This window comes from Mustela nivalis (genome assembly GCF_964662115.1).
Source record: "Mustela nivalis genome assembly, chromosome: 1".
Taxonomy (NCBI): Eukaryota; Metazoa; Chordata; class Mammalia; order Carnivora; family Mustelidae; genus Mustela; species Mustela nivalis.
Window position 1 is genome coordinate 99,953,852 of NC_139020.1, and position 22,215 is coordinate 99,976,066.

A 22,215-nucleotide genomic window follows, 5' to 3' on the forward strand; every position below is an offset into this window, starting at 1 on the left:
TGAAAAAGCAGAAGGTCAGGTACACATTACTGCAGGAAGAGTCAACTTTAGAGAGTATCAAGTATTTTATTTCCAAGGCAGTATTCATAGTTTTCAAGCCAATATTACATCTATAAGATACAATAATAATGGCAACTAACAATTTTTGAGCACTTATATGACAGGCAGTGTTCTAAATAAATATTCATGATATCTCTTTTATGTAGGTGTTATTATCCCCAATTTACATATGAGGAAACTAAACTCGGATAGTTAAAAACTTACCCAAGAGTTTTCAGCTAGCTCAGCAACAGGTGCCTGGATTAGTGTGTCCCCATCTGCCCTCATTAAACAATACAGAATAGTAAGAAAAACAAATAAAATACAGAGAAGCCATGCCCTCCACAGAACCAGAAGCCACAGAAGGCCCAGACTTCAAAATAACCATAAGTAAAAAAGGGAAAAACATCAAATCCCAGTGCATAATCGCTCATTCTCACAAAAATAAAACAATATGAAGGAAAATTTTAAAGGGTCAGAGAGGAAGCAATGGAAATGGGAAACAGATAAAGAAGAAATACTTTATGTCAAACCACAGTCCCTAAAGACAAAAACAAAACAAGAAAACAGAACTAATATTTGAAACTGTAATCCAAGAAAACTGTCCAAAGGTAAGAAAGACCTGAATCCACATACTGAAAAGGCACACCAAGTATCTGGGAAAATTAATCTAAAACAATCAGATCTAAAGTATATCTTTTAAAAGGTATGACATTTCAAGCTCTCCAGGCAAAAGATCAAATAACTTACAAATGTGTAAGAATTAGAATGTCATCCATAATATGTAAAACAAGGCAGTAGTTGAGAAGTATTTTTTTAATTTTTTTTTTTTTTTTTTTTTTTTTTTTTGACAGAGAGAAATCACAAGTAGATGGAGAGGCAGGCAGAGAGAGAGAGAGGAGGAAGCAGGCTCCCTGCCAAGCAGAGAGCCCGATGCGGGACTCCATCCCAGGACCCTGAGATCATGACCTGAGCCGAAGGCAGCGGCTTAACCCACTGAGCCACCCAGGCGCCCCGAGAAGTATTTTTTCTTAAACTTAACAAAAGTGTGAACTAAGGCTTAATGTACAGGCAACTATCCCTGTATCAAGAATCAAGACTATAGAAAAGCATTTTAAAAATAGATAGCCCTAGGAATTCAATACTCCTAAGTCCTGCTTGAGGAATCTTTTGGAGCTTTGTTCAACCAAGAAATGACTGGGAAAACTTCAGCGAAAAGGCTGATGGTGAGTATCTTCATGGATATAATTGTAGATCAAAGACTGAATTAAAGGTGGAGATGAGGGTGAAAGATTAATGTTCAAATATTACACGTTATGACACAATGGAAATAATGCAACAAAAAAGAGACAGAAAAAGGGGTGCCTGGGTGGTTCAGTGGGTTAAGCCTCTTGCCTTCGGCTCAGGTCATGATCTCAGGGTCCTGGGATCAAGCCCTGCATCAGGCTCTCTGCTTAGTAGTTGGCCTTCCTCCCCCTCCCCCTCTGCCTGCTTCTCTGCCTCTTGTGATCTCTCTCTGTCAAATAAATAAATAAAAGAGAGAGAGAGAGAGAGAAAGGAAGAAGAAGGTAGAATAAGTTCATTGATTCTGCAATACACAATTTAGCTGGGGTATCATTAAAAACTGACAAACCCAGATAATAACACATTAAATAACTGAACAGGGTAGTAAAATCATTTAAAAATGTGTAAAGGGATCCCCGGGTGGTTCCGTCGTTAACTATCTGACACTGAGATCACGACATGAGATTGAACCCCTCATCAGACTCTGCACTGAACATAGAGCCTGCTTAAGATGCTCTCTCCCTCTACTCCTCCCACTCCCACTCACTCACTCTCTCTTTCAAAAAATAAAAGTAGGGGAGCCTGGGTGGCTCAGCGGGTTAAAGCCTCTGCCTTCGGCTTGGGTCATGAACCTAGGGTCATGAAATCAAGCCCCACGTAGGGCTCTCTGCTCCACGGGGAGTCTGCTTCCTTCTCTCTGCCTGCCTTTCTGCCTACTTGTGATTTCTGTCAAATAAATAAATAAAATCTTTTAAAAAATAAAAATAAAAGTAAAAAATGAAAATATATGAGGACTACAAGCAATGGTAGAGTGTGACACTTTTCTACATGTACATTTTTGTACTGTTCTGACTTTTATAATTATGTTAACATTTCATAAACTTAGAATAAGAATCAAAGTCAACAAGGATAGGGAAGGATCAAAAACGAAATATAAACAGAAGCAAACAAATCTAACTATATAGAAAAATGAATAACATAACCATACTGAATGGGGAGGGGAGGGAAAAAACTATTCATATGGTCTTTAAGTAACTTCTCCATGATACTTATTAAACACAAGAAGACAAATAGTAAAGAAAAACTCTACAAAACAAGAACCTTAGCAGGCAACAACTCTGTAACCTAAGTAACTTTGTAAAACAGTATTTTGACAATGTATCATCCTAAACACAAAAGTAGCAATTCACAAATGTTATCCCCTGGTTAGTAGGTTTGTTTTTCATGGGCATATAGCTTATCAAACTCCAAACTATATATACTGAGAGAGAAAGAAAGTGTGTGTGTATGTGTGTGTGTGTGTGTGTGTGTGTTTTGTGGTTAATGAAAGCCTAGGCTTTTCCCCATTGAAGAAAGGAGTGAAAAATTAAGAAAAGATGGAAGGTTAGAATGTACACTGTTGTGTTGTATTGAAATTAGAAGTATCAGCCTGAACTCAGTTTTCAACTTTACGTGCATATAGATAAATATAAATGTATATACATAGGTAAATATTACTAGCTCTGTCACTGAGAAGATGTAGAAACAATATATCCCAGTAGTGAAAAGCACACCCTGCACTCAGATTTTGGTTTCTAAATACCATTTTCCAATAAAAGAAACCTGGCTCCTTGAAGAAATGGCTGGCTTGGGGAAAATACAAGAAAATCCTGGAATCTTTTGTATTCAGGAATTAAGGAAGTACGACAAATATTACAGGGTCATGTCAAAAGGACACAACCACAACCTGAAGGGGCACACACTGGTCAAATCTGGAAAAAATAAAAAGCAGGATACATAATGATAGTAAGAGATTACATCCCAGAATAAATAAGAATCCATAATCCATGGTGATTGAATGAATGAATTAAGAAAGCAAGAATTTCTTCTTTAAAATAAAATTCCAACCAATACATGTAAAAAAAAATAGTTAAAACAGAAAACCACCATTTGGCAAACACCATAGTAATAATCGCTATAGGAAAGTATCATCAATGAATGCTAAAATTAATGAATGAAAACACTGTAAGAAATAAAATATTCAGAGTCTCAAAGTATCTCCCCACATGATACTTATTAAACACAAGAAGAAAAACAGTAACTTTACAAAGAAGAAGCCTGGCAGAATACCATCTTAAACAGTGACCAAAGTAATAGTACCAGTGATACAAAATATTCACATCTTTCCTAATATGATGCACTGGGAAAGACACAACCTCACTTTTGTGATATTCTTACCCCCAAAGCCACATAACCTGAATGCAATCATGAGAAAACATCAATCAAACTCAAACTGGGATATTCTACAAAACAACTCTTCAAAAACTGCAAGACTGTAAAAAGCAAAGAAAAACTAAACCTGTCTAAATTAAAGGAGATAAAACAATCACATGCAAAATTTCATCCTGGATCAGACCCTGAAACCAGAAAAAAAGGACACCATTAGATAATTGGTGAAATGTAGTCTGTAGATTAGATATTATTGTTATCAGAGTTAATTTTCTGATTTGTATATTGTAGGACAGTTGTGTAAATATTAACATTTGGGGAATCTGGATGAAGTACATGCAGGAATTTTTTGGACTGCTTTTGGAACTGGTTTGTAAGTTAAGTGTTATTCAAACAGAAAAGTTAATAAAATAAAATAAAGCTTGCCCAAAGCCATGAGTAAATGGCAGAGCTGGGGCCAATCTCATTCCAGAGTCCATACTACCATGCTCCACTGCACCCTCAGAAAATTCAACAGTATTAAACACCATCTCAGATACCAGGAACTGTTCTAAATATCTTATACACACTAAGGTGCAGTATCATTAGTATCATCAACAAATTCCTCTTCATGAGACACAGAGAAGTTAGGAAATATTTCTTCCAGTGATACACATCTAGTAAGTTACAAGACTACAATTTAAAGACTAGTCTGACCCCAAAGTCCATGATTTCATGTTCTTAACTAATAGCCCATAAAAACAGAAGCTAGTAAAGGGACAATAAGAAATCAAAAGGCCCTTGGGTGCCTGGATGGCTCGGTTGGTTAAGCACCTGCCTTCAGCTCAGGTCATGACCCCAGAGTCCTGAAATCGAGTCCCGTATCAGGCTCCCAGCTCCACAGGGAGTCTGCTTTTCCCTCTGCCCTTCTCCCCTTTCATGCTCTCTCTCAAATAAATAAATAGAATCTTTAAAAAAAAAAAAAGAAATCAAAAGGCCCTTAAAAATTAAGGACATAAATGTCAAAATTATTAAAATTCAATATAGGTTTAGAATTCAAGAATACCTCTTATGGTATAAAAGAAGGAATAAAGTAAAGATAAAAGAAAGGATAGATAAGCAATATAAAGAATCAATCCAGCTAGTCCAGGCTAGTGCTAATAGAATGACCAGGAAAAGAGATAGAGAAGAATATTATCAAGGAAACAATATCAAAGAAAATTCCCCAGAGCTCAAGAGAAACAGGAATATGTAAACGGAAAAGAACTTCTAGTGCTGACCAAGACAAATGAAGAAAAGATGCACAACTAAACACATCCATCATTGTAAAATTTCAGATACGAAGGATCAAAAGGAGAGCCTAAGAGCTTCCAGGAGGAAAAAAGCCCAAAATTAAAGTAGGTCACCCACAAAAGAATAACAACCAGAGTAAGATTTCTCCTCAGAAATACTAGATTAGGGGTGCCTGGGTGGCTCAGTGGTTTAAGCCTCTACCTTCGGCTCAGGTCATGATCTCAAGGTCCTGGGATCAAGCCCCATATCGGGCTCTCTGCTCAGCAGGGAGCTTTCTTCCCCCACCTCCTCTGTCTGCCTCTCTGCCTGCTTGTGATCTCTGTCTATCAAATAAATAATTAAATAAAATCTTAAAAAAAAAAGAAATACTAGATTAAAAATAAATAAATAAATAAAAACAAAAAAACAAACACACCCGTGTTTGTTAATTAAGTACAGCCTTTAACATTCTTAGGAAAAGTAACTTTCAACCAGAAAATGAATGGTTACCTATGAAGCCATAATACACACATTTTTAGACACACAAGAGCTCAGGAAAAAATTTATGTCTTATTACTCTCTCACTTTATTTTAAAGACAGAGACCTATTATAATATATATTTATATTTATTCTTTCTTCCTTCAAATAATGTGAAGATGTACTCCAACAAAACAAGATTGAAAAATAGAAAGCATGCATATTTAGAAAATTGTAGCCCAAGCCAGAGGGCAATGAAGAAAAATCCAAATTTGACAGCTGTGTAGCAAGCCCAGGGAGCAATCAGTTGCATATGGAACAGGAAGATGGAGGGCGGATCTAGGATAAAGCAGGAATTCCACAATGGAAAGTATGAGAGTTAGGAGGGTTATGATAAAGATACATTATAGGAGAGAAAGAAGGAAAAAGAAAAGCAAATGAAAACTCTAGGATATACAATAAACTACACAATGAAGTCAAGATCCAGTTATAAAACAACTAGTCCAAATTAGAACAGGAAATCAGTGGGTTTAATGAAGATTAATGAAAAGGACTGTAAGCAATTAAAAGAATGATTCAGAAGTTAGTAGTTGTTTTTTACAAATGCATAAGGTTCTTCTCCCTGTTTTTAAAGTTTCAGTAACTCAAGAAAAACAAAAGGTTATTTCTAAGTTACAACCCACATATGTCACAAACTAAAAAGGACGTGATTTTGAGTAACTGGTGGCATTCAAGAAAGGGTCATCCATTTGAACATTCCTCTTGAGTAGCATGGGATCGTGACTTTGGAAACACAGAGAAGAAAACAGCTCTTCAAAGAATAATATTTCCCTAGTTATAGCAATGTAAATGCTGAATGTCAATTTCCAACAATTAGAATCATCCTACAAATAGAGCATTGTAAACCTAATTTATTATTGAATAAACAAAAACTCGATCAACCTTAACAGTGCCAAACTAAAACTATAGCCAAGGCAAGATGAGAAGTGGAAGAGAGAATGGAGAAGAAAAGGTGGGGATGGAGGCGGAAGGGAGCACAGGTGATTACTGCTTTTCATTATATGCCCTTTGTTCCCCAGGCGTTGTTTTGAGTTAAAATTTTGTTCAATGTTTTGAGGAACTGCTACCAGTGGCAAATGTTACAAAAGGTCAAGTGAGAAAAAGCTAGATTTGCCTGGTAAGGTCACAAGTGACCATGGAGAGGACCCTTTCAGTAGAATATCGTAATGAAACCAGAATGCAGGGGTGGGCTGGGGAACAGATGGGACATGAAGACCAGGAGAGGACAATTATATCTGTCAGAACTCTAAGGAGAGGAGAAAAGTTGCCAAGCAGAGGGATTAAAAGCAAAGAAAAAGCTGTTGTTGCTATTTTTATTTACAAAGAAAAACTTGAGTAGGTTTTTAATTTGATCGAGGTAAAGAAGTGATGACAGGTGATGAAAACCAGGGCTAGGGTGAGGAATCAGCCTGTCAGAAGAAGAGATATGTACTCTTTGGAAGAAGAAATGAGGTAACGGTACTGGGATGGGAAGGCAGAGAGCTGGTGAGACACAACTTTCAGCAGTTATCAAGGAAAACATCTGTCCCCTAATGAAGTGCCATTTGACTATTCTCAGTCCATTGCAAGTTCATTTGGAAAACAACCAGGTGGGAGAATTTTGAAAACATAAAATTAGCTGAGATTAGAGTTGCTAATCATGCCATCCAAACCTGAGTGACCAATGTTAAAATATAAGTGCTAAAATCAGTATTCTAAATTTTGGGATAACATCAACTGCATTCTCATAACTCTAGAACTACTTTTTTTAACCTGCATTCTGTCTCACTTTCAAATTAATCTAATTAATATGGCACATTACTATTTGGCTGCTAAATATTAAAAACAGAAACCTATATTTATGACAAACTTTAGAAATGTACTTTGAGTATCTGAGTAGTTATTTTTCAAATGGACATGCAAATTAGCAGATACATGGGTTGACATTACTTTACACTGTGGACGCCCTAGCAAAATTTATCCATTTTTCTGTTTGTTTTATTTCTGTTAAACCTTCCACCCAAAGTAGTTCTTCCTCTGGGCATGTATGGTGCTAACACAGTGTTGTGTTACTCCATGCCAGGCTTGCCCTAAGTAACTGGAAGCCTGCAGACAGATTTTAATAAAATGAAGGCATGTTTTTTTCTTTCAAAGCTTTTATTTTAAGATAAAACTAAATCCATAAATTTGAGACTGTAAAAATATGCAATATCATTAAAAATAAAACAACAATGCAGGGTATTCTGAAGCAGACTGACTGGGTGACAAGTCCTGGGAATAAAACTAAATCTGTGGTGATCACAGATACACATGCTTCATTGCTAAGGCAGCCCCAACTCAGGAACAGTGGAATGTCAGAGTGAGCTTAAAGGAAGTATTTATCAAGCAGCTTCCATTGTATGTCCTGGATTTCTGGAATATGATACAGTTACACTCTAGTGTAACACCACTCACACTAGAGTGAAGGTTGGTTACAACACATGGGCAATTTGAAACTTTGCGATTTCAACAATGGCACCAACTGACTCAACTGTTTGGAGAAATGTAATCACAGTGATTTATTACTTTACACAAATGTGTATCCAGCTTATAAACAGTCTACCACCCACCCCTTTTATCTCACACATAACTGAAATAGTGAATTTGCAGTCTTGGTATCACTCTATATTTAAAATGATAAAGCAGGTTTTCAGAAATAAAACTTTCCATCATCTCATCTACCACTCTGTTGTATCAGTCTACTTAGAATCATTGCCAATCTACCTAATCCTGGTTCTTGGTAAGCCTTACTCGCTGGTCCTACCCTTCTCTTCAGTAGACTTTTTAAATCACTGCCTATTTCTGTACCATGTACGGAGACTCTGATGCATCTTTCAGGTAGATATTTGTTTCCCCTCTATAGTGTTTTTCCCCACCTCTAAGCAATATTCATGCTCTAATTATTTATTATTCTGATCTACTCTTTGATCCACACAGTGTCATCTTGACCACATCTTTCTTGCTGAAATCTAGATTTTACTTCTAAAGTTAACATTTTTTTATACTATCTTAATGAAATTGCTCCATATTTTCATATTCTAACTCCTTTGGCCTGTTTCTCTGTAAAGGAAAAAACAAGAACAGGGGTGCCTGGGTGGTTCAATGGTTTAAGCCTCTGTCTTTGACTCAGGTGATGACCTCAGGGTCCTGGGATCGAGCCCCACATCGGGCTCTCCACTCAGTGGAAGCCTGCTTCCGCCTCTCTCTCTGCCTGCCTCTCTGCCTTCTTCTGATTTCTCTCTGTCAAATAAATTAGTAAAATCTTAAAACAAAAACCCTCCCTCTTTAAGAATAACACTGACTTCATTCAAATCTTTGCTTCTAAGCTCTTAGAAATAAAATATTGGGAAAAAAAACTGAAACTTTTAATTTTCCATCAGGTTCTACTTTCTTAATACCAACTATCTTCTTCTTTATCTTCACCCTAGCTTTTGACTGCTTACATTATCCACTATGACAGGCTGCCCTTCTCCTCCAACTTTTCCACTTAAAAATCTGATTACTGAGACACACACACACACACACACACACACACACGAAAACACGGAATCAACGGGGAAAAAAAAACACAAATGCAGATCCTGTTTCTTATCTAGTTTAAGCTTTATAATCCAATGACCCTGCTCAAACTGAATCCTCTCTGTGCATAACCAGAAGCATCCATCACTGTCTATGGAGACACAAAGTGATATTAGGAGGGAAAAAAGGCAGGAGATACAGATATAACCCATACACATACATTAAAATTACATACTGCCCAAGAGTTTTACCTCATACAAATAAACAACTCTTCTTTAAAGGGCACAAAGGATGGGGCGCCTGGGTGGCTCAGTGGGTTAAGCCGCTGCCTTCGGCTCAGGTCATGATCTCAGCGTCCTGGGATCGAGCCCTGCTTCGGGCTCTCTGCTCCACAGGGAGCCTGCTTCCCTTAGTCTCTCTCTCTGCCTACTTGTTGTGATCTCTGTCTGTCAAATAAATAAATAAAATCTTTAAAAAAAAAATAAAAATAAAAAAATAAAGGGCACAAAGGTGGGTTTTCTCTCAAGTTAATGACTTACAAGGTGCTTTATACAGCTAAAAACCAAAACTTCAGATCTCAAGCTTGATTTTTTCAAAGTGAGTCTTGGGCTATAACACTGAATATGTCACAGGAACAAATGAAGAGGAAAGCTAGCACTGTGTCTTGGGTTTGAGAAGCAGCATCCTAATAGAACTCCCCTCAAATGGCAAAATAGGCAAAGGAAGACCCATGTCAAACCACTATGGTTTGGAGAGTGATCCACAGAGGGAATGAGAGGGAGGTTGAAGGAGGGGAGAAATGTAAAAATAAAACCAGAAGATGCCTTTATGCACCACTGACGACAAATGCCAGGATCTGAGATATAATTAACTCAATGCGCTACACCTGAGGGCAAAACAAACCCAAACAAAGGCCACTCCACGGAAGCGACACATTATGTCTTCCCCCTCAATCCTAGAGAAAACAATACACCCTCAAAATATTTCTGAGGTATAATCACAAAGTGACACAATCATCAGTCTTTAGCATCCAAACAAAACAGAAAAAGATTTTCACCTAGAGTAAATAACAACTTTACGTTACAGACAGAGCCTGGCGATAGAAGAAATACCTGTCTAAGTCATCTCTCTACCATATGTCTTCTGATTGCGGCTATTCATGCAGAGAATAAAAAGTGAAATCAGTGCTGACCCAGAAGACATCCTTTCATTCAGTGGCATTTGGCCTCAATTGCTTCTCGGGTCTCCTTTCTCCAAAAAAAGGAAATTATATAATTGTATACGGATAGCAATCTAGAATAAAAAGAAATACGGCACTCTCTCTTTCTAGACAAAGGTTAGCTTTCTCTTTGTTCTTAGTTAATAACCTCTTTAAAATTGTCCTTTCCACTAGATACCCTACATGGAGGTGAGAGCTTTAAATCTCAGAAATGATCATCAGTTCAGAGTATGTGTCCTATGAAGGGTAAGGTTCAATATTCCAATATCATTTTATTCCAGCCACAGAAAAATACCTGTGTTTTCTTTAGCAGTGACAGGTTATGTAAGAAGAGTCAGAGGTCAAAGAGAAAAAGCATAACATTCATAGATTACCTCGAACCGATGTAAACTATATTAGCTGGAAGATAATATTCATTAGGCTAATTCTCCTAAACAGTCTGAATTGAGTTTGGTACATCATGTCTCAAAAACTATTCACCTTGGGATCACAGGTTTGTACCTGTACAAGCATAGATGATATACAATTGCATGCAATGACCAGCAAGATATCAAAAGCCACACAGTTAGGTTGACGTCTCATTCTGTGAAAAGTGATGTGTTCTTTTAATGTAGGGAACATTATGCTTGTAATCAAACAAACTAATGTCTAGTCGTTCACTAAGCCATCATGATTATTCCAGGCACAACTGGTCAAATCTGGAGAAAAGACTCTGAAATGGGCAAAGCCCATCTCACCAAATGCCTGGCCTTCTATTCCCCCCTTACCTGATAATGAGCCTGGGCTTGCTGCGCAGAGTTCAAGGTGACATTGCAGAGTTTGCAGTACAGGGGCTTACATAGCTCCTCCAGGGCAGAGTCTTGTTCCCCTCCCTTCGGTAACTCTACTTCCCCGGCCAGAGGCAAGGAAGCCTCCTGCCCAAAAGGCTTCTGTGGCGGAAGCTGCAAAGTTCCTGCAGACCGGGCGGCCACTGACATAGGAGGAGAGGATGAGGGCCGCTTAGGCAGAGGAAGGCCGGCGTGTTGCAAGAGGATCATTGGGTAGGAAAGTCTTGGGCATAATCCGATGCGTGATGAGAACTCAAATCTTCAAATCTTTATCAACAGCAAAAAAAAAAAAAAAAAAAAAAAAAAAAAGTCCACTTAACAATGTGACCTCAGCAATACAACATGTAAATGACCACACCATCTGACCCCTTCCTCCACTTCTCCAAACCACCTTTGGGATTTCTTTTTGCTTCATCTAGCAGACTTCCCCTATCTGTTAATCCACACTGACACTATGCTCTTCCACGGAGAACAGCCTTATAGATTTCGCTTTATTTTGCTTGGCCCAGCTCCAACTGCGGTCCCTCTGGCCCACGGACATTAATAGCATTGCATCCATGGCTAATTAAATCTAAAAGTCACACGGCTGAAATGGACATCAAAGGTCACCTAGTCCAGACCCCTTCCCTCAGGCACACTGACACTTAACTACTCTCGATGATTACTATGCACAGACAGAAACACCAGTGGCAAAGAACCTCAGCAAATGTCTCCTTTTCATCCAAACTGGTCTTTCCATCTAGAGGAATCAAAAACAGCAAAATAAAGACTTCCGAGTCTCAGAACCCTTAAAACACTTCTAGAGCTAGCTAAAATATCAAGGAACTCAGTTACTGTGTAAAAAAAAATAAATAAATAAATAAAAGAGTTCCTTCCCATCAACCAGTAATATTTAAAGAGGTAAGCCAATGAATGATTCTTCATAGCAGAGGCCACAGGCAGCCTCAGATGTGCTCTGTTTGGAACATATAATGTTGTGTTTTGCTTTCACTTTTTAAATTGAATTAGTCATCAACATTTTAAAATCAAGAGATTCATGGCTTCTCCTGATAAAAGGATGATCTGGCAACATCTGACACATGGTCCTACATGGACAATTAGTTAGGATGGAGAGGCACTATCCCCAGTAGCCAGGTCTGTCTTCTCCAGGCCATCTCCTTCCCGCTTAGTGTACTATATTTGTGTTACTTAACTGCTCCCTGTAGGCGGTTGAGCTTAGGACCCCACCTCAGATGGTCTTAAACTATATTCATGAATCCCCTATAAAATCAGAATATCTTCTCTCCGTCTAGCCATAAATTACCGGCATAAAACAATGTATCAAGTAAATGTCCTCTGAGGTAATGGTTCACACTGTCAGAAGCCCCCATTTAATTCTAGTTCCTCAGTCTTTCAGCAATTTCCTTTTCCCTTTTTATTAAGTAACTGATTATTCTGTTTTGCTCAGAAAAGATCCAATATGTTCCAATACCTCTTTGATTTTATACATGATTTCTCCTGCCTCCCACCCAGATGGTGCTTTCTAGCCCTGAGTATCTCAAAATGAACCACAGTACATGTTCTGAGTTTCCATGATTCTAATTAATTCAAATTAAAATCCGAATTCCAAAATACACAATTCCTTCCACTCTCTCAGTACTATTAAAACCTCTTTCCTTGGTGAATAAAATATGGCTATTTTAAATGGCTGAAATTTTCCATCTGCAAGAGAAATGTGTATATTTTCTGACAATAATACATTTACTAAAATTAACCAAAATTTTAAAAAGTTAAAAGTCTCTTTTACCACATTTAATAAGTATACACATGGAAATTGCAATCAAGTAACAACTTTTATACTAAATTCAGGCTCTGGGAGCAGCGGAGGTATCAGTGCAATGGGAAAATAATGTAGTTAAAGACAAAGTACAAAAATTTGTCATAATATTCAACAGTACTTCTCATTCATAATACTTAAAACAACAATATTTTTTATTCTTAATCAGAAGTATGCTGTCCATATCTCTGGGAACATAAAGAAAAGCAATACAGATTTAGGACCTTTAAAAAGATTCTCTGTAATCATACTATTCCTCTCAATTAAATCACGCCAAGACAGGCATGGACATTTTAAAAAGGAAAACTAAGGAAACAAAAACCATGGATTCAAAAAGTTAACTACCTAATTATAATAATTCACAATATTAAAAGACTACACAAACCACCTGTACAGAGACATACTGATATCAAACTGCCACAGACAAGCTGCCAGTTCAGAACGGAAAATGGAGGAGGGTGTTGAAATATCGGGATAAAGGAAATCAACAATATAAACAAAATCAAATACTACCAATTGCCTAGACATGTCTGGACTTGTTTTATGAAAGCTCACTCCCACTTGAGGAAATTCCAACACGCATCTCCCCCAATGTTGCCTACAGGTTTCCATCAAAACAAAGGACAGTCTCAAAGGCCAGAGGTACAAGAGACCCCCTCCAGAAGTGATAAAATCCCCTGCATTCCTAAAAAAAAAAAAAAAAAAAAAAAAACTCTTGCCAAGTACAGACATACCTATTATCACATTTCACCTTTACAATTTTTTAAAAATAGCTAGATATTCCAAAATTATTTCCTGTAATAGTCAACAATCGAAATGATAATAAAACTCCCAACAAGGCTCTGTGCATGACAACTACATCTGTCCACTATGCTAGCAAACAAAAACTGGCATAAATCTAAAAGAAATAAAACCAAGCCTTTATTGAAAGTATGGATGGTGGAATAGATACTCAAAGCATAGGCGACTCAGATCCGTTCAACCACTGCAGTAGATGGAAAGAAACTAACTCGATGGCTGATGTAAATAAAATATTCCTCAGATCTTAAAAACCATTCAATTTGATGCTTGAAGTGACATAAATGAAAGCTTTATGATGGTTAAGGTCCTGGTCTGTAAGGGGTTTTGAGGAGATAATAAAGAAAGTCAAAGCTTCATAGTGTACCCTGTTTAAAGAAAACGGATGGTCATAGCATAGTTTTCACGAATGGACTGGGGCCTACTCTTCACATACTGTATTCAAGACAACCACTTTCTCATGTGGAGAAATCTACAGAGGAAAGACAACAGTGTAAAGGAACAGGTTATGGACACCTCAGCAAACTAGGGAAGTCTGTACAGTAACTGGGAATTCTGGAAACAAGGGAAAACGGTGAGCATTATTCAGAAGTCATCAGAACGCATGGGGAAGGAATGAGAGAGAAAAATAAGAAAAATAATCAGCGGAAGCAAGGTATGTCCTGTAAGGAAGACTGAAAAGAACGCAGGGATCTGGGGAAGAAAAGGCCTTGGTGAACTGGCGACTGTTTTCCAGTCTCCGCAACGACGGTTCCTATCCAGGGGAATCGTTTACACACTGGAGTCTAAGCTGCAGACACTTCAGCATCGCCCACATATACCTTACATTCCTAATGTTGCCTGCATCCACACAAGCGCGCGCGCACACACACACAGGCACACACGCACCTCAATCCCGTAAGGATGCCATCACGGAAGATGGAATCCCCCGTCTCCCACCGGGCGGGGGGGACGCGAGGGCCAAGGCAGCAGCACCGCTAGACCATCCGAATGGTACACGTGAAAAGCTCAAAAGCAAACAGATAAATAAAAGCAGCGCAAGCCTGTCACGTGGAGGGCAGGTGGCAAGCCCGCACCCGACAGGAACCGCTAGACGCCTTCGATCCCGGGCTTGTCCTAAATGCCCCGAGACTCGCGATCGCCCTCCCTTACCGGAACCCTCCGGCCGCGCCAGGAGTCTGGGCGCCGCGTCCACCCCGGGCGCCCGCCGCCGTCTGCCCCGCGCTCTCGGCTCCGCCTGACTCAACTCTGTCTCCCTCCGCGCAACTTTCCCGGCTGGCTCCGGCCAAGCCCCCGCCGCAGCTGAAGGCTGACTGTCAAAAGTCAGTCCAGCCGGACCCACAGGGAAACAGCTGCAGGAAGTGACTGCGGAACCGGGAGGCGGTGAAGGAGGAGACTGAAGGCGCCGGCCCGGCGTCACCACTGCGCATGTGCCAGGCAGGGCCGGCCCGGCGGCGGCGGCGGCGGCGGCGGCGGCGGCGGCGGCGGCGGCGGCGGCGGCGGCGGCGGCAACAGTGGCGGTGGCGGGGACTGCACGGCTGCTCCAGCACCGCTCACAGGCCGAGTTCACAGGCCGAGTGCGCGCCGGATAGGTGCGGGCACCCCGAGCACAGGGACGCTGGGGCGGAGATGGGAAAGAAGCACGAGGCAAAAGGTGGGTGCACCACCCAGCAAACAGGTCCTAAGAGCTAGCTGTTTATCGCGTACCCTGGAAAGTTGATCCAGAGTAGACGCTTACACAGAGTTTTTGCAACTTTTCATCTCCTGTCATTGAGATCCAAACCTTTTTCACTCCAGCCGCGCCCTCCGTCCGCTGGTTGCCACCTAAGGTCCTGCCACATTGTCCAGGATCCTTTAAAGTGCTGTGACAGAACCTTTAAAGGGCACCTCTCCCCAAGATGAAGAAGAGAGTGACTAGCGGTTAAGTGGTCTCCAATCACACAAGAGTGCGTGTGTGTGCGCGCGCGCGTGCACACACACACACACAAACACAAACACACACTCCGGCACTACAGTGCAGCAAGAGATAGAGAAGACTTTTCTCCTGACCCCTAAATCGTTATCTGCAAGACAGAAAAGACCAGAAAGAGATTGGCTGGTGCTAGAATGTCACACTTCTCCTAGTCAACCTCGACACCTGTAGGGTTGACATTGAGATATGAACTGAGGAATTTCCAGCTCTAAACCTCTATTGATTTGTCAACTATTCCATAGGAAGATTTGCTGCGGGGGTGGTGGCAAAATATACATAAATTTACTTTTTCACCATTTTAGGTGTACAGTTCAGTGCCATTAAGTATATTCACATGGCCCATGTGCTTGTTTTTTAATCATTAATTAAAATGTCAAGGAGAGGGACGCCTGGGTGGCTCAGTTGGTTGGACGACTGCCTTCGGCTCAGGTCATGATCCCGGAGTCCCGGGATCGAGTCCCGCATCGGGCTCCCAGCTCCATGGGGAGTCTGCTTCTTCCTCTGACCTTCTCCTCGCTCATGCTCTCTCTCTCACTGTCTCTCTCTCAAATGAATAAGTAAAATCTTTTAAAAAAATAAAAATGAAATGTCAAGGAGATCTACGTACAGAAATGTGCCGGAGCAGTAGGCAACTACTGCAGGAAATTAGGTTTGTTTCTTTAATGGAAAACAGGCCATCCAGGACCACCAACAACAAACCAGAGTGACTGTTTTCCAGAAATGACTTCATAAATACAATGATTGTTTAGCAATCATACACACACAGCTAGTGTACACAGTCCATTTGGGGAGAGTAATCATAGTCCCTGTATGGGACTTGGCAATTCTCATAACATGTGGGAAAAACCTGAGAGATGGCAGAAACCCATGAGGTCTCTTAAAGCTGCTGCTTTATATATGTATATATACTTTGTGTGTCAAAACCTTAGAGGGACATATTGCTTTTATAATAATAAATGCTGCTGAAATTCACTTTCCAGCCCTTTTCTTGCAAGGTCTTTAGCCACATCACAGTCTATACTCTTTAGCTAGGACTGCAGCTGGATCTCTGCTAGCCTTTCCAACCTGTCCATCCTATCAGTCTCCTAATAATGAACAAAACAGAGTCACTCATACTTACTTGCTTACTCATGGATAGGTCCCATCCATGGCACTCACTTTCCTGCCTTTGTAACTTACGTCTTATCTGCCTCTCGAATGCCAAGTGCTTTTTCTCCCCATCCCCGTATTTCTAAATCCTGCCTACCCTTTAAGCCCTCGTCTTCAATGCACTGCATAGCACTTCTCTGCACACGTTGATGACACACTTAATATTTATTGCTCTGTATTATAGTTACTTAAATCACTATTCTACCCTACAAATTCCTTAAGCAGAGAAAGGATACATATCTTGGGAATTTTCAAATTGTATATTTCACTCTTTAATTCAGTTCTGTATGTCAGGTTAAAAATCTGACATTTTAGATGTCAGATTAGGTACCTCACCCTCCAGCTCTGTACACAGACATATATTTCCATGTCCTCTACCCTTGGTGTTAAACTCTTCCCAAACAGCTAGGGCATTTCCTTCCCTGCCACAGGGAGAAAGAAGAAGCAAGTCTCAGATATTTGTTTAACAGTTATTTGAAGCTCATGGTGTAGCAATAGTCTTATAAATCAAAGGTTTGGGTTTGGAATAGCTCTTTAGGAGCTGAAAGAAAAAAAGAAATTAGACCACAATGTATAAATCAGCTTCACTGTAAAAGCAAACAACTCCCAAATCCCAATGGCTAGTTGCCACAAAGGTTTATTTCTTGCTTGTATAATAACGTGCTGTGGATCAGCTCCCTAGGTCTTCTTGTTCCAGGCCCCAGGCTGAAGAAGCAGTCCCTGTATGGGACTTGGCAATTCTCATGACGTGTGGGAAAAACCTGAGAGAGGGCAGAAACCCGTGAGGTCTCTTAAAGCTGCTGCTTCAGCATGTCATGACATGTCTACTCAAATCCTGTTGGCCAAAATTTTTCATATAGTCAAACTCCAAGTCAATGGAGAAGAAGTCTACAGCCTCCATAAGTAAATCACATATCAATGAGCATGGGTTCTAATCTTACAGACAAGTGGTGGGTGGTGGTTAATTATAAACAATAATGCAAACTGCCACAAGCACAAGGAAGCCATTTTCCTCTTTCTAGAGGTTTTGGTATCATCAAGAAGGGATTTATACTTCCCACTCATAGTCAAGATTAGCTTAGAAGAAACTATGGAGTTAGAAATAACAGAACCCCCACATATATTTCTCAGATTGGAAAACAAAAGAGATCTGAGTTCTATTGCTAGGGCAGAAATCTGAAAAACAACCAAGGTCCTCATGTTTCTCTTTGATAAGCCAACAGTGAGCAACATGTTAGCATGAAGTATTTGGGTATGGAGAGCCAGCGAAATGCCCCAACACATGTTCTGTAGTATCTATGGCATTAAAGACCATTCAAAGGGGCTAAGAGAGGACTATAAAGGATGGAATGGCTTAGAGGTCAAAACAAAGAAGGACAGAGCTAAGTCCATAAATCAGTGATCCAAAATCAATAGAAAGGTGGACATCAGTTTCTGAGGTAAAGCCAAGGGTGTTTGCATCTGAGAACTCGGTATCTACCCTTGCCACCTGCCTCCACAGCCCACCCCAAAGAATTTAGTGGCTACCCTGAGAAGAACAAGTGTGAGTCAGATCATTATAAAGATATTACATTTTAACCAGAAATGATTGGGGTCAGGAGAGATTTTTGGGTAACAGAAGTACATGTGGAATTGACCAAATTAAGCTTTCTTGCCTTAGGAAGAATTAGATTTTGACATTGTGGCTAATTTCAATTATTTTTTAAAAATATTTTGCACTCTTGAGTTTTATGACCTGATTTAACATAACTGGTATATTTGTATCACCATGGTTGAATAGATAAACGGATGAATGAATGAATGAGATATCTCTGTTTCTTCCCCTCTATAACAGGGATTATAGTGCCTTATAGTTACACTTCATAGGAATGTTGTCCTTGGTGTAACTATTATGTGAGAAATTCTCTGAATTTATCAGAAGGAAACACCCATATTGAAATAAGGATAATCATTTTTCACTATGTTAGATCCCATACTGAGAAAATCAATACTTTGCGTGAGTTTATTTACCAAGGAGATGGTTCCAACATACTTTTGGTGTCATGGCTTGAGCCTCTGGGAAATCTAAGCCAGGAGTCTTCATGCTATTCCCAAAATCAGAAAAAAATGAGGAAATACTCATTCTTTTCCATGTACCAATGCAATTTGTCAAATCAGATCCTCTTTGGAATGTAAATTTCCATCATTATTTGAAACTGCATCCTATACTATCATGCCCAAGCCATGACACATTATATCTTCCAGATCACCTTTATTCTTTAAATCATAGAGAAAGTCTCCAAAATTATTTGTGTCTCACACTAACTACTGCTTTTCAACACAATCCTTCCTTTCTAATCAAAGAAGTACAACAGAAATCAAGCAAAATAATCTCTCAGGCATTTTAATAGCATTTTAACATTTTTTTAATTTTTTTTTTCCAGTGTTCCAAGATTCATTGTTTATGCACCACACCCAGTGCTCCATGCAATATGTGCCCTCCTTAATACCCACCACCAGGCTCACCCAACACCCTAACCCCCACATCTTAATATTTTTTACTTAAAGATTAAGTGTGAAGAAATAGTAGGAAAATGGTGATAACCCCGACATGAATTATTAACCTCCCTAAATTCCCCTGATTAAAAAACTAGACAAATAGCAAACCCAAAACTCTGTAAACAATGACTACCAGAAAGTATCTGCACAGCCCCAAATACAAGTGATGATAGGACAAACCACCAAGAGCTACAGAGCTGTGTGGTTTCAGCAAGAGACAACAGAGAGAAACAGAGACATGGGTAAGATTGAGAATACCAAATTAGCCAACAGGGACTCACTGGAAAGCTCAGTGAGCCAATCTGAGGACAGCAGCTGAAACTGAAAGGAGCCCTGCCCAGTCCAGGAGCAGATGCATGGAATGGGAACCTTTGAGTTCTGAAGGGAATGGAGCACTTTGAGGCCCATTAGCTCTCAGAGCTAACTAACCCTAATTCCATTCCCAAACTGAAGAGGGAGTGCTGACAAAATGCAAAGAGTGCAGATTAGAGAAAGAGGAAAGAGACGATCCAGAATTGAAGAGAGGAAGGAGCCAGGAGATCTCAGAAAGTAAACCAGGAGCCTGGTGAACATCACATTAAGAAAAGAAAAGAATGAGCAGTAAAGCCTGAAGTGGAAAAGGTATCTTAACCCACCCATCCTTCAGCTCCTGATCAAACCTCTAGATTGAGTCCCAGACAGGCAGGGCATAACAGAGGACAGAGAAACATCTCTCATCTCTCATCTCATAATGCAATTTAAACATTATGGGTTGCACTCAACAAAATCCAGACATAAGACAAATGACCTGATTTCTTCAAGATTAAATCACACAGCAAAACAGGGATGAGAAAAGGGAGTGGGGGAGAGGGATATTTTTAAAGTCTTTAACCCGCAGATTAACATTTCCCTCCAGGAGGAAGAAATCTCTATAGAACCAGGAGCACCAAGGGCAAGAGAAGACTGATACTCAACTCAAGCAGTCAGGAAGAGAGAAAGCAAATTCTTCTTTCCCAGTCTTTTTGTTATATTCAGTCCTTAAAAGATTAGATAATGCCCACCCACATTTCGGGGGTTGGGGCAATTCACTTTACTCAGTCTACTGACTCAAATGATAATATCTTCCAGAAACACCCTCGAGATACCCTGAAATAATGTTTTGTTTTGTTTTTTAAGATTTTATTTATTTGACACACAGAGAGAGAACACAAAGAGGTTAAGCATTAGGCAGAGGGAAAGGGAGAAGCAGACTCCCTGCTGAGCAGAAAGCACAACAAGGGGCTCCATCCCAGGATCCTGGGTCCAAGGTGGATGCTTAACCAAAAATGTTTTAACCAGATAAATAGACATCTCATGATCCAGCCAAGTCGACACATAAAATCAATAATCACACCATGTGATATAATGAATGCTATTTTGAACTGCTAAATTAGTTAATTTGTTAAGCAAAGATAACCAATACAGGCCTGCTCCCTTTTAAGAATTTTGTAAAAATATATATATGTAAACGTAACATGTAAATATATATATTATATATATCTATATATACACACACACACAGACACACACAGCCTCTTTTTTGGTGTTGTTTTCTTGCCTATTCTTTGCTGTTTATACTTCCTGACTAGTGATAGAATCACATTGTCAAATTAAAAAAAAAAAAAAAACATTGGGATTTTAATCCAAATTGCATCAAACTATTAATTAATTAGTTAATAATTAAGGAGAAGTTAAAATTTTACATCATTCTCTTCCTAGCCATTCTACAGTGATTCAAGGCTTGTATGCCCTTTACTAAGATCTTGTGATTTTTTTAAATCATAGGTACATTATTTTATGTATTATTACAATTATTAAAATAAGTAAAATACACATTTTGTTTTACTGAATGAAATCTATTTTTTAAAATTTTATTTATTTATTTGACAGAGAGAAAGAGAGCATAAACAGACAGAGTAGCAGGCAGAGGGACAGGGAGAAGCAGGCTCCCTGCTGAGTAAGGAGCCTGACATGGGCCAAAGGCAGTTGCTTAACCAACTGAGCCACCAAAGTCTATTTTCTTTTAAGTAATTATTGCTGGCATGTGGAAAAATTACCAAAACCTTGCATTATACTCAAGTATTTAAGTAACTTTATTATCTGCTTGTGCTATCACTGTAGTTGAACATCCTGCCTTGTGGGCAGATTTATCAATATGCAAGACAGAAAATTGAATACTTTAAATATCATGGCAATCACATTTCTTTTCTGTATCCTGTGAATTTTAAGATTATCAAATTTAGTTCTTAAGGTCAACAAGAAGCAGAAATAATGACTACTTTTGTAAAAACTCCATATTTCTTCCCTGACCTGATATCCTTCCCCTTTCACAATCTACAAAACTTATCATGTCAATTCTAAAAAACACTTGAGTTAACTTTTGTTTTAAAAATACTTCCTACACTGTTTGTGGGAATGCAAGCTGGTGCATCCACTCTGGAAAACAGCATGAAAGTTCCTCAAAATGTTGAAAACAGAGCTACCCTCTGACCCAGCAATCACATTACTGAGTATTTACCCTAAAGATACAAATGTAGTGATCCGAAGGGGCACATGCACCCAAATGTTTACAGCAGCAATGTCCACGATAGCCAAACTACGGAAAGAGCCTAGATGTCCATCAAGACACCTAGATGTCTTTGTCCAAAGGAGATGGACAAAGAAGTTGTGGTATGTATGTATGTGTGTATATATATATTTATATATAATGGAATACTATGCAGCCATCAAAAAAATGAAATCTCGCCATTTGCAATGACATGGATGGAACTAGAGGGTATTATGCTGAGCAAAATAAGTCAATCAGAGAAAGACAATTATCATATTATCTCTCTGATATGAGAAATTTCAGAGGCAGGGCAGGGGGTTGTGAGGGTAGGGAGGGAAAAAATGAAATAAGATGGGATCAGGAGGGAGACAAACCATAAGAGACTCTTAATCTCACAAAACAAACTGAGGGTTGCTGGGGGTGAGGGGGTAGGGATAGGGTGGCTGGGTTATGGACATTGAGGAGGGTATGTG

At 39.4% G+C, this 22,215-nt stretch overlaps 1 protein-coding gene across 4 annotated transcripts in view; it reads right to left on the bottom strand.

Annotated features, from left to right (window-relative positions):
• The window catches only part of ZMAT3 (zinc finger matrin-type 3), a 33,424-nt gene extending 18,481 nt beyond the window's left edge, over positions 1-14,943 (bottom strand). The window contains exons 1-2 of one of the 4 annotated variants that reach the window (XM_082744455.1): positions 14,670-14,943; positions 10,844-11,170 (exon numbers count right to left, since the gene is read on the bottom strand). In XM_082744455.1, the coding sequence (XP_082600581.1) occupies positions 10,844-11,113 (270 nt within the window). In that variant the 5' untranslated portion in view covers positions 11,114-11,170; positions 14,670-14,943. Of the gene's footprint in view, positions 1-10,843; positions 11,171-14,405 lie in introns of all 4 variants that reach the window. The other 3 variants (XM_082744457.1, XM_082744456.1, XM_082744458.1) reach the window with 3 other exon arrangements.
• Positions 14,944-22,215: the final 7,272 nt, after the last annotated feature.